Source organism: Chiloscyllium plagiosum, unplaced genomic scaffold (genome assembly GCF_037043375.1).
Source record: "Chiloscyllium plagiosum isolate Xiang-an unplaced genomic scaffold, Cpla_swu_hap1 HiC_scaffold_46, whole genome shotgun sequence".
Taxonomy (NCBI): Eukaryota; Metazoa; Chordata; class Chondrichthyes; order Orectolobiformes; family Hemiscylliidae; genus Chiloscyllium; species Chiloscyllium plagiosum.
The window spans coordinates 9,375,682-9,387,950 of NW_028270184.1; the positions used below are offsets into that span (position 1 = coordinate 9,375,682).

The window sequence follows — 12,269 nt, forward strand, 5'->3', positions numbered from 1 at the left end:
CTCCCTGGATACGGGGCCTACACGATTCAGTCATCCTTTCAGACCGAAGGAGGAGGAACAGAGCGCCTGCATAATCTCCCACAAGGCAACTGATGTCCCAAGTTGACGTCACTGCCAAACAGAGGGCTAGCGAAGGGGTTGTCTTGCAGGAAACCGGCAGCCATTTTGTGAGCAGCAAGCTCTCACTGACCGCCCCCTTCCACAAACGTGGCAGCACAGTGGGAGGCCTGTTAATCAGGGAGGCCCTGCAGCCAGAGGAGAAGCCCCCAAGGACCCAGTGGTCAGACGGGGAAGCTCAGGGCCTAGGCTGCAGGTTCAGTCATAATAGGAGGGCCGGGTGATAATGAAGGAGGAGGAGACCTGAGGGCCTAGTGAATGGAGGGAAGCCTGAGGGTCCAGTGGTAATGAAGGGAAGCCTGAGGGCCCATTGATAATGGAGGGAGGCCGAAGGGCCCAGCAATAATGGAAGGATGTGAGAGTGCCCAGTGATAACAGAGGGAGGCCTGAGGGCCCAGTGATAACAGAGGGAGGCCTGAGGGCCCAATGATATCAGAGGGAGGCCTGAGGGCCCAATGATATCAGAGGGAGGCCTGAGGGCCCAATGATATCAGAGGGAGGCCTGAGGGCCCAATGATATCAGAGGGAGGCCTGAGGGCCCAATGATATCAGAGGGAGGCCTGAGGGCCCAATGATATCAGAGGGAGGCCTGAGGGCCCAATGATATCAGAGGGAGGCCTGAGGGCCCAATGATATCAGAGGGAGGCCTGAGGGCCCAATGATATCAGAGGGAGGCCTGAGGGCCCAATGATAACAGAGGGAGGACTGAGGGCCCATCGATAATGGATGGAGACAATGAGGACCTGCAAAACACACGCAATGCCTAAAACCCAGGAAGTGGTGAACTGAAGCAAGCTGTTCCAATCCCACTTCCCCACTGGCCAGCTTCTGCTTGTTACTCAACAGTTTCTCAATTCCCCTTTTCACTGGGGGGGTCGAAGTCTCCCTGTTTTGGTCAACCACTTCCGAAGGACGTCTGAGGTACAACACTGACTGTAGCCAGCTCACACTGTCCCTGAAAGGGACAGCGAGAGGATTGTTATGTAGAGAATGCGATTCTCTATGCGATTCCAATTGTTTGCTGCCCGGTTTCACTCAGCGGCAGGATTTGGAAATACCTGACAATCCGTCAGACCCACAGAGGGTGACCATACCCAGCAAAGAGTCACAGTCAATCATCAGCCCACCATCCTCTCAAAGAAAACGCCATTCTCATTCCTCACTGTGCAACTTTACTGTCCTCAACGCTGTCCCCATCAAACACTCCCCAGGACAGGGACAGCACGGGGTCAGATACAGAGTAAAACTCCCTCTACACTGTCCCCATCAAACACTCCCCTGGACAGGGACAGCATGGGGTCAGATACAGAGTAAAGCTCTCTCTACACTGTCCCCATCAAACACTCCCCAGGACAGGGACAGCACAGGGTTAGATACAGAGTAAAGCTCCCTCTACACTGTCCCCCATCAAACACTCCCCAGAACAGGGACAGCACGGGGTTAGATACAGAGTAAAGCTCCCTCTACACTGTCCCCCGTCAAACACTCCCCAAGACAGAGTCAGCACGGGGTTAGATACAGAGTAAAGCTCCCTCTACACTGTCCCCCCATTAAACACTCCCCAGGACAGGGACAGCACGGGGTTAGATACAGAGTAAAGCTCCCTCTACACTGTCCCCCCATCAAACTCTCCCCAAGACAGAGTCAGCACGGGGTTAGATACAGAGTAAAGCTCCCTCTACACTGTCCCCCATCAAACACTGCCCAGGACAGGGACAGCACGGGGTTAGATACAGAGTAAAGCTCCCTCTACACTGTCCCCCCATCAAACTCTCCCCAAGACAGAGTCAGCACGGGGTTAGATACAGAGTAAAGCTCCCTCTACACAGCCCAAACATGAATTGTAAACTCAAAATGTCGGTTCCCTTCACACCTCAAGTTATTGGGCCCAGAGGAGTGGTGGGTGGGCAAGGAGTGAGGTTGTGGCGAGCGGGCAAGGCTGGTTAGGGGTGGGATTGGAGTGACATCTGCTTTGCCCAGCGTATGGCCGTGGCAGGGAAGGGGCATCCAGTCAAGGGAGTGGTGGGGAACCATCAGTGTGTTGGACTGGGAGCCCGTCCAACACCCTACCGCCAAGAGGCACGCTTGTGAAGGTCCTGCAGTCGATCAGCCAGGGGGCGGCACTGCTGGAGAACAGGAAGTGAGCTCCCCTGGCAAACCCGTTCCCCAACACTACCACAGACGGGCAGAGCCTGGGGAGTGGTAACACATGTACCCCATTCACTCTCTCTCTCTCACCCACAATGAGAGCAGTTACACAGCGGCAGGGTCTGACAGTGCAGGAGGGTGTGGGGGGGGGGTAGGGTCTGACTGTGCAGGGGGGATGTGGGGTGGTAGGGTCTGACAGTGCAGGGGAGGGTGTGGGGTGGTAGGGTCTGACAGTGCAGGGGGGGTGTGGGGTGGTAGGGTCTGACAGTGCAGGGGGGTTCTGGGGAGGGTAGGGACTGACAGTGCAGGGGTGTGTGGGGGGGTAGGGTCTGACAGTGCAGGGGGAGTGTGGGGGGCAGGGTCTGACAGTGCAGGGGGGTTGTGGGGAGGGTAGGGTCTGACAGTGCAGGGGGGGTGTGGGGGGCAGGGTCTGACAGTGCAGGGGGGTTGTGGGGAAGGTAGGGACTGACAGTGCAGGGGTGTGTGGGGGGGTAGGGTCTGACAGTGCAGGGGAGGGTGTGGGGTGGTAGGGTCTGACAGTGCAGGGGGGTGTGGGTGGGTAGGGACTGACAGTGCAGGGGGGATGTGGGGGGCAGGGACTGACAGTGCAGGGGAGGGTGTGGGGTGGTAGGATCTGACAGTGCAGGGGGGTTGTGGGGAGGGTAGGGACTGACAGTGCAGGGGGGATGTGGGGGGCAGGGACTGACAGTGCAGGGGGGGGTGTGGGGGGGTGGTAGGGTCTGACAGTGCAGGGGAGGGTGTGGGGGGCAGGGACTGACAGTGCAGGGGCGGTGTAGGGTGGTAGGATCTGACAGTGCAGGGGGAGTGTGGGGTGGTAGGGTCTGACAGTGCAGGGGGGGTGTGGGGGGTAGGGTGTGACAGTGCAGGAGGGCGTGTGGGGGGGATAGGGACTGACAGTGCAGGGGAGGGTGTGGGGGGCAGGGACTGACAGTGCAGGGGGAGTGTGGGGGGTAGGGACTGACAGTGCAGGGGGGGTGTGGGGGGTAGGGTGTGACAGTGCAGGAGGGCGTGTGGGGGGGATAGGGACTGACAGTGCAGGGGGAGTGTGGGGGGTAGGGACTGACAGTGCAGGGGGGGTGTGGGGGGTAGGGTGTGACAGTGCAGGGGGGCGTGTGGGGGGCAGGGACTGACAGTGCAGGGGGAGTGTGGGGGTAGGGTGTGACAGTGCAGGAGGGCGTGTGGGGGGGATAGGGACTGACAGTGCAGGGGGGTTGTGGGGGGGTAGGGACTGACAGTGCAGGGGGGGTGTGGGGGGTAGGGTCTGACAGTGCAGGGGGGGATGTGGGGGGCAGGGACTGACAGTGCAGGGGGGTTGTGGGGGGGTAGGGACTGACAGTGCAGGGGGGGTGTGGGGGGTAGGGTGTGACAGTGCAGGGGGGGATGTGGGGGGCAGGGACTGACAGTGCAGGGGGAGTGTGGGGGGTAGGGTGTGACAGTGCAGGGAGGCGTGTGGGGGGCAGGGACTGACAGTGCAGGGGGGGTGTGGGGGGTAGGGTGTGACAGTGCAGGGGGGCGTGTGGGGGGGATAGGGACTGACAGTGCAGGGGGGTGTGGGGGCAGGGACTGACAGTGCAGGGGGAGTGTGGGGGGTAGGGTGTGACAGTGCAGGGAGGCGTGTGGGGGGCAGGGACTGACAGTGCAGGGGGGGTGTGGGGGGTAGGGTGTGACAGTGCAGGGGGGCGTGTGGGGGGCAGGGACTGACAGTGCAGGGGGAGTGTGGGGGGTAGGGTGTGACAGTGCAGGAGGGCGTGTGGGGGGGATAGGGACTGACAGTGCAGGGGGGTTGTGGGGGGGTAGGGACTGACAGTGCAGGGGGGTTGTGGGGGGGTAGGGACTGACAGTGCAGGGGGGGTGTGGGGGCAGGGACTGACAGTGCTGGGGGGGTGGAGGGTATAGTCTGACAGAGCAGGGGGGTTGTGGGGGGGGGTAGGGACTGACAGTGCAGGGGTGTGTGGGGGGGTAGGGTCTGACAGAGCAGGGGGGTTGTGGGAGGGGTAGCGAATGACATTGCAGAGGGTGTGTGTGGGGGTAGGGACTGACTGTGCAGGGGAGGTGTGTGGGGGGGGAGAGACTGACAGAGCAGAGGGGTGTGGGGGGAGTAGGGACTGACAGTGCAGGGGGGGTGTGGGGGGCAGGGACTGACAGCGCAGGGGGGGGAGTGGGGGGTGTAGGGACTGACAGAGCAGAGGGGTTGTGGGGGGCAGGGATAGGGACAGTGCAGGAGGGGTGGGGGGGTAGGGACTGACAGAGCAGAGGGGTTGTGGGGGGCAGGGATAGGGACAGTGCAGGAGGGGTGGGGGGTAGGGACTGACAGAGCAGAGGGGTTGTGGGGGGCAGGGATAGGGACAGTGCAGGAGGGGTGGGGGGGTAGGGACTGACAGTGCAGGGGGGTTGTGGGGGGGATAGGGACTGACAGTGCGGGGGGGTTGTGGGGGGGTAGGGACTGACAGTGCTGGGGGTGTGGGGGGTATAGTCTGACAGAACAGGGGGGTTGTGGGAGAGGTAGGGAATGACGGAGCGGGGGGGTGGGGGGGGTAGGGTCTGACAGTGCAGGGGGGGTGTGGGGGAGGTAGGGTCTGACAGTGCAGGGTATGTGTGGGGGGGTAGGGACTGACAGTGCAGGGTGTGTGTGGGGGGGTAGGGACTGACAGTGCAGGGGGGTGTGGGGGCAGGGACTGACAGTGTGGGGTTGTGTGGGGGGGTAGGGTCTGACAGTGCGGGGGGTGTGGGTGGGTAGGGACTGACAGTGCAGGGGGGTGTGGGGGCAGGGACTGACAGTGTGGGGTTGTGTGGGGGGGTAGGGTCTGACAGTGCAGGGGAGGTGTGAGGGGGGTAGGGACTGACAGAGCAGGGGGGTGTAGGGGGTAAGGACTGACAGTGCAGGGGGGGTGTGGGGGCAGGGACTGACAGTGCAGGGGGGTGTGGGGGGGCGTAGGGTCTGACAGTGCAGGGGGGTGTGTGTGCGGGTAGGGACTGAGTGCAGGGGAGGTGTGGGGGATGTAGGGACTGACAGTGCAGGGGGGGTGTGGGGGGGTAGGGACTGACAGTGCAGGGGAGGTGTGGGGGATGTAGGGACTGACAGTGCAGGGGGGGTGTGGGGGATGTAGGGACTGACAGTGCAGGGGGGGTGTGGGGGCAGGGACTGACAGTGTGGGGGTGTGTGGGGGTAGGGCCTGACAGTGCAGGGGGGGTGTGGGGGATGTAGGGACTGACAGTGCAGGGGGGGTGTGGGGGGGTAGGGACTGACAGTGCAGGGGAGGTGTGGGGGATGTAGGGACTGACAGTGCAGGGGGGGTGTGGGGGCAGGGACTGACAGTGTGGGGGTGTGTGGGGGGTAGGGCCTGACAGTGCAGGGGGGGTGTGGGGGGTAGGGACTGACAGTGCAGGGGGGGTGTGGGGGGTAGGGACTGACAGTGCAGGGGGGGTGTGGGGGGTAGGGCCTGACAGTGCAGGGGGGGTGTGGGGGGTAGGGCCTGACAGTGTGGGGGTGTGTGGGGGGTAGGGCCTGACAGTGCAGGGGGGGTGTGGGGGGTAGGGCCTGACAGTGCAGGGGGGGTGTGGGGGTTAGGGACTGACAGTGCAGGGTGTGTGGGAGGGGGTAGGGACTGACAGTGCAGGGTGTGTGGGGGGGGGGGGGGGGGGGTAGAGACTGACAGAGCAGAGGGGTGTGTGGGGGCAGGGACTGACAGTGCCAGGGTATGGGGGGGGGGGGGGGTAGAGTCTGACAGTGCAAGGGGGGTGTGGGTGGGGTAGGGACTGACATTGCAGGGTGTGTGTGTGGGGGTAGGGACTGACTGTGCAGGGGAGGTGTGGGGGGGTAGGGACTGACAGAGCAGAGGGGTGTGGGGGGGGGGTAGGGACTGACAGTACAGGGGAGGTGTGGGGGCAGGGCCTGACAGTGCAGGGGGGGGAGTGGGGGGTGTAGGGACTGACAGTGCTGGGGGCGTGGGGGGTATAGTCTGACAGAGCAGGGGGGTTGTGGGGGGGTAGGGACTGACAGTGCAGCGGTGTGTGGGGGGGTAGGGTCTGACAGAGCAGGGGGGTTGTGGGAGGGGTAGGGACTGACAGAGCAGGGGGGGTGGAGGGGGTAGGGACTGACAGTGCAGGGGGTGTGTGTGGGGGTAGGGACTGACAGTGCAGGGGTTGTGGGTGGGTAGGGACTGACAGTGCAGGGGGTGTGGGTGGGTAGGGACTGACAGTGCAGGGGGGTGTGGGTGGGTAGGGACTGACAGTGCAGGGGGGGTGTGGGTGGGTAGGGACTGACAGTGCAGGGGGGTGTGTGGGGGTAGGGACTGACAGTGCGGGGGGGTGTGTGGGGGTAGGGACTGACAGTGCAGGGGGGTGTGGGTAGGGACTGACAGTGCAGGGGGTGTGGGTGGGTAGGGACTGACAGTGCAGGGGGTGTGGGTGGGTAGGGACTGACAGTGCAGGGGGGTGTGGGTGGGTAGGGACTGACAGTGCAGGGGGGGTGTGGGTGGGTAGGGACTGACAGTGCAGGAGGGTGTGGGTAGGGACTGACAGTGCGGGGGGGTGTGGGTGGGTAGGGACTGACAGTGCAGGGGGGGTGTGGGGGGTAGGGCCTGACAGTGCAGGGGGGGTGTGGGGGGTAGGGCCTGACAGTGCGGGGGGTGTGGGGGCAGGGACTGACAGTGCGGGGTTGTGTGTGTGGGGGTAGGGACTGACAGTGCAGGGGAGGTGTGGGGGGGGGTAGGGACTGACAGAGCAGGGGGGTTGGGGGGGGGGTAGGGACTGACAGTGCAGGGGGTGGTGTGGGGGTAGGGTCTGACAGAGCAGGGGGGTTTTGGGGTGGATCGGTACTGACAGTGCAGGGGGGTGTGATGGGGTAGGGTCTGACAGAGCAGGTGGGTTGTGGGTGGGGGAAAGGAACGGCCAGTGCAGGGTGTGTGTGGGGGGTTAGGGACTGACAGTGCAGCGGGGGTGTGGGGGGGTAGGGTCTGACAGAGCAGAGGGGTTGTGGGGGGATAGGGACTGAGTGCAGGGGGGTTTTGGGGGTGGTAGGGACTGACAGTGCAGGGGGTGTGTGGGGGGTAGGGAATGACAGTGTAGGGGGTGTGTGGGGGGCAGGGACTGACAGTGCACGGCGTGTGTGTTTGGGGGGTAGGGACTAACAGTGCAGGGGGGTGTGTTGGGGGGTAGGGACTGACAGTGCAGGGGGGGTGTTGGGGGTAGGGACTGACAGTGCGGGGGGGTGGGGAGTAGGGGCTGACAGTGCAGGGGGGGTGTGTTTGGGGGGTAGGGACTGACAGTGCAGGGGGGTGTGTTGGGGGGTAGGGACTATCAGTGCGGGGGGGTGTTGGGGGTAGGGACTGACAGTGCAGGGTGTGTGGGGGGCAGGGACTGACAGTGCAGGGTGTGTGGGGGGCAGGGACTGACAGTGCAGGGTGTGTGGGGGGTAGGGACTGACAGTGCAGGGGGGTGTGTTTGGGGGGTAGGGACTGACAGTGCAGGGGGGGGGGTGTTGGGGGTAGGGACTGACAGTGCAGGGTGTGTGGGGGGGTAGTGACTGACTGTGCAGGGTGCGTGGGGGGGTAGTGACTGACTGTGCAGGGTGCGTGGGGGGGTAGTGACTGACTGTGCAGGGTGCGTGGGGGGGGGTAGGGACTGACTGTGCAGGGTGTGTGGGGGGATAGAGACTGACAGTGCAGGGGTGTGAGGGGGGTAGGGACTGACAGAGCAGGGGGGTGTAGGGGGTAAGGACTGACAGTGCAGAGGGGGTGTGGGGGCAGGGACTGACAGTGCAGGGGGGTGTGGGGGGCGTAGGGTCTGACAGTGCAGGAGGGTGTGTGTGCGGGTAGGGACTGAGTGCAGGGGAGGTGTGGGGGATGTAGGGACTGACAGTGCAGGGGGGTGTGGGGGGGTAGGGACTGACAGTGCAGGGGAGGTGTGGGGGATGTAGGGACTGACAGTGCAGGGGGGGTGTGGGGGGTAGGGCCTGACAGTGCAGGGGGGGTGTGGGGGGTAGGGACTGACAGTGCAGGGGGGGTGTGGGGGGTAGGGCCTGACAGTGCAGGGGGGGTGTGGGGGGTAGGGACTGACAGTGCAGGGTGTGTGGGAGTGGGTAGGGACTGACAGTGCAGGGTGTGTGTGGGGGGGTAGAGACTGACAGAGCAGAGGGGTGTGTGGGGGCAGGGACTGACAGTGCCAGGGTATGGGGGGGGTAGAGTCTGACAGTGCAAGGGGGGTGTGGGTGGGGTAGGGACTGACATTGCAGGGTGTGTGTGTGGGGGTAGGGACTGACTGTGCAGGGGAGGTGTGGGGGGGTAGGGACTGACAGTACAGGGGAGGTGTGGGGGCAGGGACTGACAGTGCAGGGGGGGAGTGGGGGGTGTAGGGACTGACAGTGCAGGGGGGTTGTGGGGGCAGGGACTGACAGTGCTGGGGGCGTGGGGGGTATAGTCTGACAGAGCAGGGGGGTTGTGGGGGGGTAGGGACTGACAGTGCAGCGGTGTGTGGGGGGGTAGGGTCTGACAGAGCAGGGGGGTTGTGGGAGGGGTAGGGACTGACAGAGCAGGGGGGGTGGAGGGGGTAGGGACTGACAGTGCAGGGGGTGTGTGTGGGGGTAGGGACTGACAGTGCGGGGGGTGTGGGTGGGTAGGGACTGACAGTGCGGGGGGGTGTGGGGGGTAGGGCCTGACAGTGCAGGGGGGGTGTGGGGGGTAGGGCCTGACAGTGCAGGGGGGGTGTGGGGGGTAGGGAGTAACAGTGCGGGGGGTGTGGGTGGGTAGGGACTGACAGTGCGGGGGGGTGTGGGGGGTAGGGCCTGACAGTGCAGGGGGGGTGTGGGGGGTAGGGCCTGACAGTGCAGGGGGGGTGTGGGGGGTAGGGCCTGACAGTGCAGGGGGGGTGTGGGGGGTAGGGCCTGACAGTGCAGGGGGGGTGTGGGGGGTAGGGACTGACAGTGCGGGGGGTGTGGGGGCAGGGACTGACAGTGCGGGGTTGTGTGTGTGGGGGTAGGGACTGACAGTGCAGGGGAGGTGTGGGGGGGGTAGGGACTGACAGAGCAGGGGGGTTGGGGGGGGGTAGGGACTGACAGTGCAGGGGGTGGTGTGGGGGTAGGGTCTGACAGAGCAGGGGGGTTTTGGGGTGGATCGGTACTGACAGTGCAGGGGGGTGTGATGGGGTAGGGTCTGACAGAGCAGGTGGGTTGTGGGTGGGGGTAAGGAACGGCCAGTGCAGGGTGTGTGTGGGGGGTTAGGGACTGACAGTGCAGCGGGGGTGTGGGGGGGTAGGGTCTGACAGAGCAGAGGGGTTGTGGGGGGATAGGGACTGAGTGCAGGGGGGTTTTGGGGGGGGTAGGGACTGACAGTGCAGGGGGTGTGTGGGGGGTTAGGGACTGACAGTGCAGGGGGGGTGTGGGGGCAGGGACTGACAGTGCAGGGGGTGTGTGGGGGGTAGGGAATGACAGTGTAGGGGGTGTGTGGGGGGCAGGGACTGACAGTGCACGGCGTGTGTGTTTGGGGGGTAGGGACTAACAGTGCAGGGGGGTGTGTTGGGGGGTAGGGACTGAGTGCAGGGGGGTGTGTTGGGGGGTAGGGACTGACAGTGCAGGGGGGGTGTTGGGGGTAGGGACTGACAGTGCGGGGGGGTGGGGAGTAGGGGCTGACAGTGCAGGGGGGGTGTGTTTGGGGGGTAGGGACTGACAGTGCAGGGGGGTGTGTTGGGGGGTAGGGACTGACAGTGCGGGGGGGTGTTGGGGGTAGGGACTGACAGTGCAGGGTGTGTGGGGGGCAGGGACTGACAGTGCAGGGTGTGTGGGGGGGCAGGGACTGACAGTGCAGGGTGTGTGGGGGGCAGGGACTGACAGTGCAGGGTGTGTGGGGGGTAGGGACTGACAGTGCAGGGGGGTGTGTTTGGGGGGTAGGGACTGACAGTGCAGGGGGGGGGTGTTGGGGGTAGGGACTGACAGTGCAGGGTGTGTGGGGGGGTAGTGACTGACTGTGCAGGGTGCGTGGGGGGGTAGTGACTGACTGTGCAGGGTGCGTGGGGGGGTAGTGACTGACTGTGCAGGGTGCGTGGGGGGGGGTAGGGACTGACTGTGCAGGGTGCGTGGGGGGGGGTAGGGACTGACTGTGCAGGGTGTGTGGGGGGATAGAGACTGACAGTGCAGGGGTGTGTGGGGGGGTAGGGACTGACTGTGCAGGGTGTGTGGGGGGATAGAGACTGACAGTGCAGGGGTGTGTGGGGGGATAGAGACTGACAGAGCAGAGGGTTTGTGTTGGGGGTAGGGACTGACAGTGTAGGGGGCGTGTGTGTGTATGGGGTGGTGGGGGTGAAATTGGGGTAACTTCCCTTCCAGCCTGCAGATAGGGGAGCTGGTAAATAGATAAGGATAGATGTGGGATTGCAAAGGGAGAGAGAGAGAGAAGGGGTTTTATTGGAGAAGGGGAAGGGAGAAGGGGGGATTTCAGGGAGTGGGGGAGAAAGAGAGACAGACAGACAGACTGAAGGGTTTTTTCGGAGAGGGGGGAGAGAGAAGGGGCTTTTTGGAGAATGGGGAGAAAGAGGGTTTTTTTTGGAGAAGGGGAAATAGAGAGTGAGAGAGAGAAGGGGTTATGGGGAGAGAGTGAGAGAGAGAGAAGGGGTTATGGGAAGAGAGTGAGAGAGAGAGAAGGGGTTATGGGGAGAGAGTGAGAGAGAGAAGGGGTTATGGGGAGAGAGTGAGAGAGAGAAGGGGTTATGGGAGAGAGTGAGAGAGAGAAGGGGTTATGGGGAGAGAGTGAGAGAGAGAAGGGGTTATGGGGAGAGCAGGGGGAGAGAGAAGGGGTTATGGGGAGAGTGAGAGAGAGAAGGGGTTATGGGGAGAGAGTGAGAGAGAGAAGGGTTATGGGGAGAGAGAGAGAGAGAGAGAGAAGGGGTTATGGGGAGAGAGAGAGAGAGAGAGAAGGGGTTATGGGGAGAGAGAGAGAGAGAGAAGGGGTTATGGGGAGAGAGAGAGAGAGAGAAGGGGTTATGGGGAGAGAGAGAGAGAGAGAGAAGGGGTTATGGGGAGAGAGAGAGAGAGAGAGAAGGGGTTATGGGGAGAGAGAGAGAGAGAGAGAGAAGGGGTTATGGGGAGAGAGAGAGAGAGAGAGAGAAGGGGTTATGGGGAGAGAGAGAGAGAGAGAGAGAGAAGGGGTTATGGGGAGAGCAGGGAGAGAGAGAGAAGGGGTTATGGGGAGAGCAGGGAGAGAGAGAGAGAAGGGGTTATGGGGAGAGCAGGGAGAGAGAGAGGGTTCCTGAGAGAGAGAGAGAGAGAGAGACGGGGACATTGAGCTTGTGTCAAATGCTAAAAAAAGACAAAATCTCACTTCCTCAAACTTTTGGTCAGGCTCCCGGGGCTGCAGCAACGCGCTGTTTCCGACAATATCCACCCCCTTCCCCCTGTCCTGCCCTCCCCTCCCCACCCTGTGCACCTCTTGCCCAGTTCCATCTACAGTCGCGGACAGACAAACCCCTGAGAGAGACAAAGACTCCTCACCATTTCTGAGTACATTCGATCACCAGCTCCTGGTAAGAGGCGACGAACTGAAACTTGGAAGCTCGCTTACCCACGCGTTGGAGCCTCTTCCACACCGAGGTCATTGCTGCAGGAGTTTCCTTGGCTGGGAAATCCCTGAAGGTGTGGGGTTTACCCCCCCCCCTCAACCGAGCTGGAGGGAGGGGAGACAGACAGAGGCAGAGAGAGTGTTACTTGCCCTCACTCCAGCCCCAGGACACAGGAGAGCGGCAGTCTGCCTCAGAACTTGTCTCTGCGATCCCCCCCCTCACTGGCAACTGCACATTTTCAGGAAATGAAATTCTACATCGGCCTGCCTCCTGTCAGCTGTCAGTGCTCCTCCCAGTCAGTGTACACACCCTCCCTGTCAGTGTACATGCCCCCCCAGTCAGTGTACATACACTCCCAGTCAGTGTACACACCCTCCCAGTCAGTGTACATACACTCCCAGTCAGTGTACACACCCTCCCAGTCAGTGTACATACAC

At 62.9% G+C, this 12,269-nt stretch overlaps 1 protein-coding gene across 5 annotated transcripts in view; it reads right to left on the reverse strand.

Annotated features, from left to right (window-relative positions):
• Window positions 1-12,042, reverse strand: part of LOC122546736 (EH domain-binding protein 1-like) — a 165,287-nt gene extending 153,245 nt beyond the window's left edge. For 3 of the 5 annotated variants that reach the window (XM_087983698.1, XM_087983699.1, XM_087983697.1), the window contains exon 1: window positions 11,765-12,042. In XM_087983698.1, the coding sequence (XP_087839824.1) occupies window positions 11,765-11,868 (104 nt within the window). In that variant the 5' untranslated portion in view covers window positions 11,869-12,042. The remainder of the gene's footprint in view (window positions 1-11,764) is intronic. The other 2 variants (XM_087983701.1, XM_087983700.1) reach the window with 2 other exon arrangements.
• Between the last annotated feature and the right edge of the window lie 227 nt (window positions 12,043-12,269).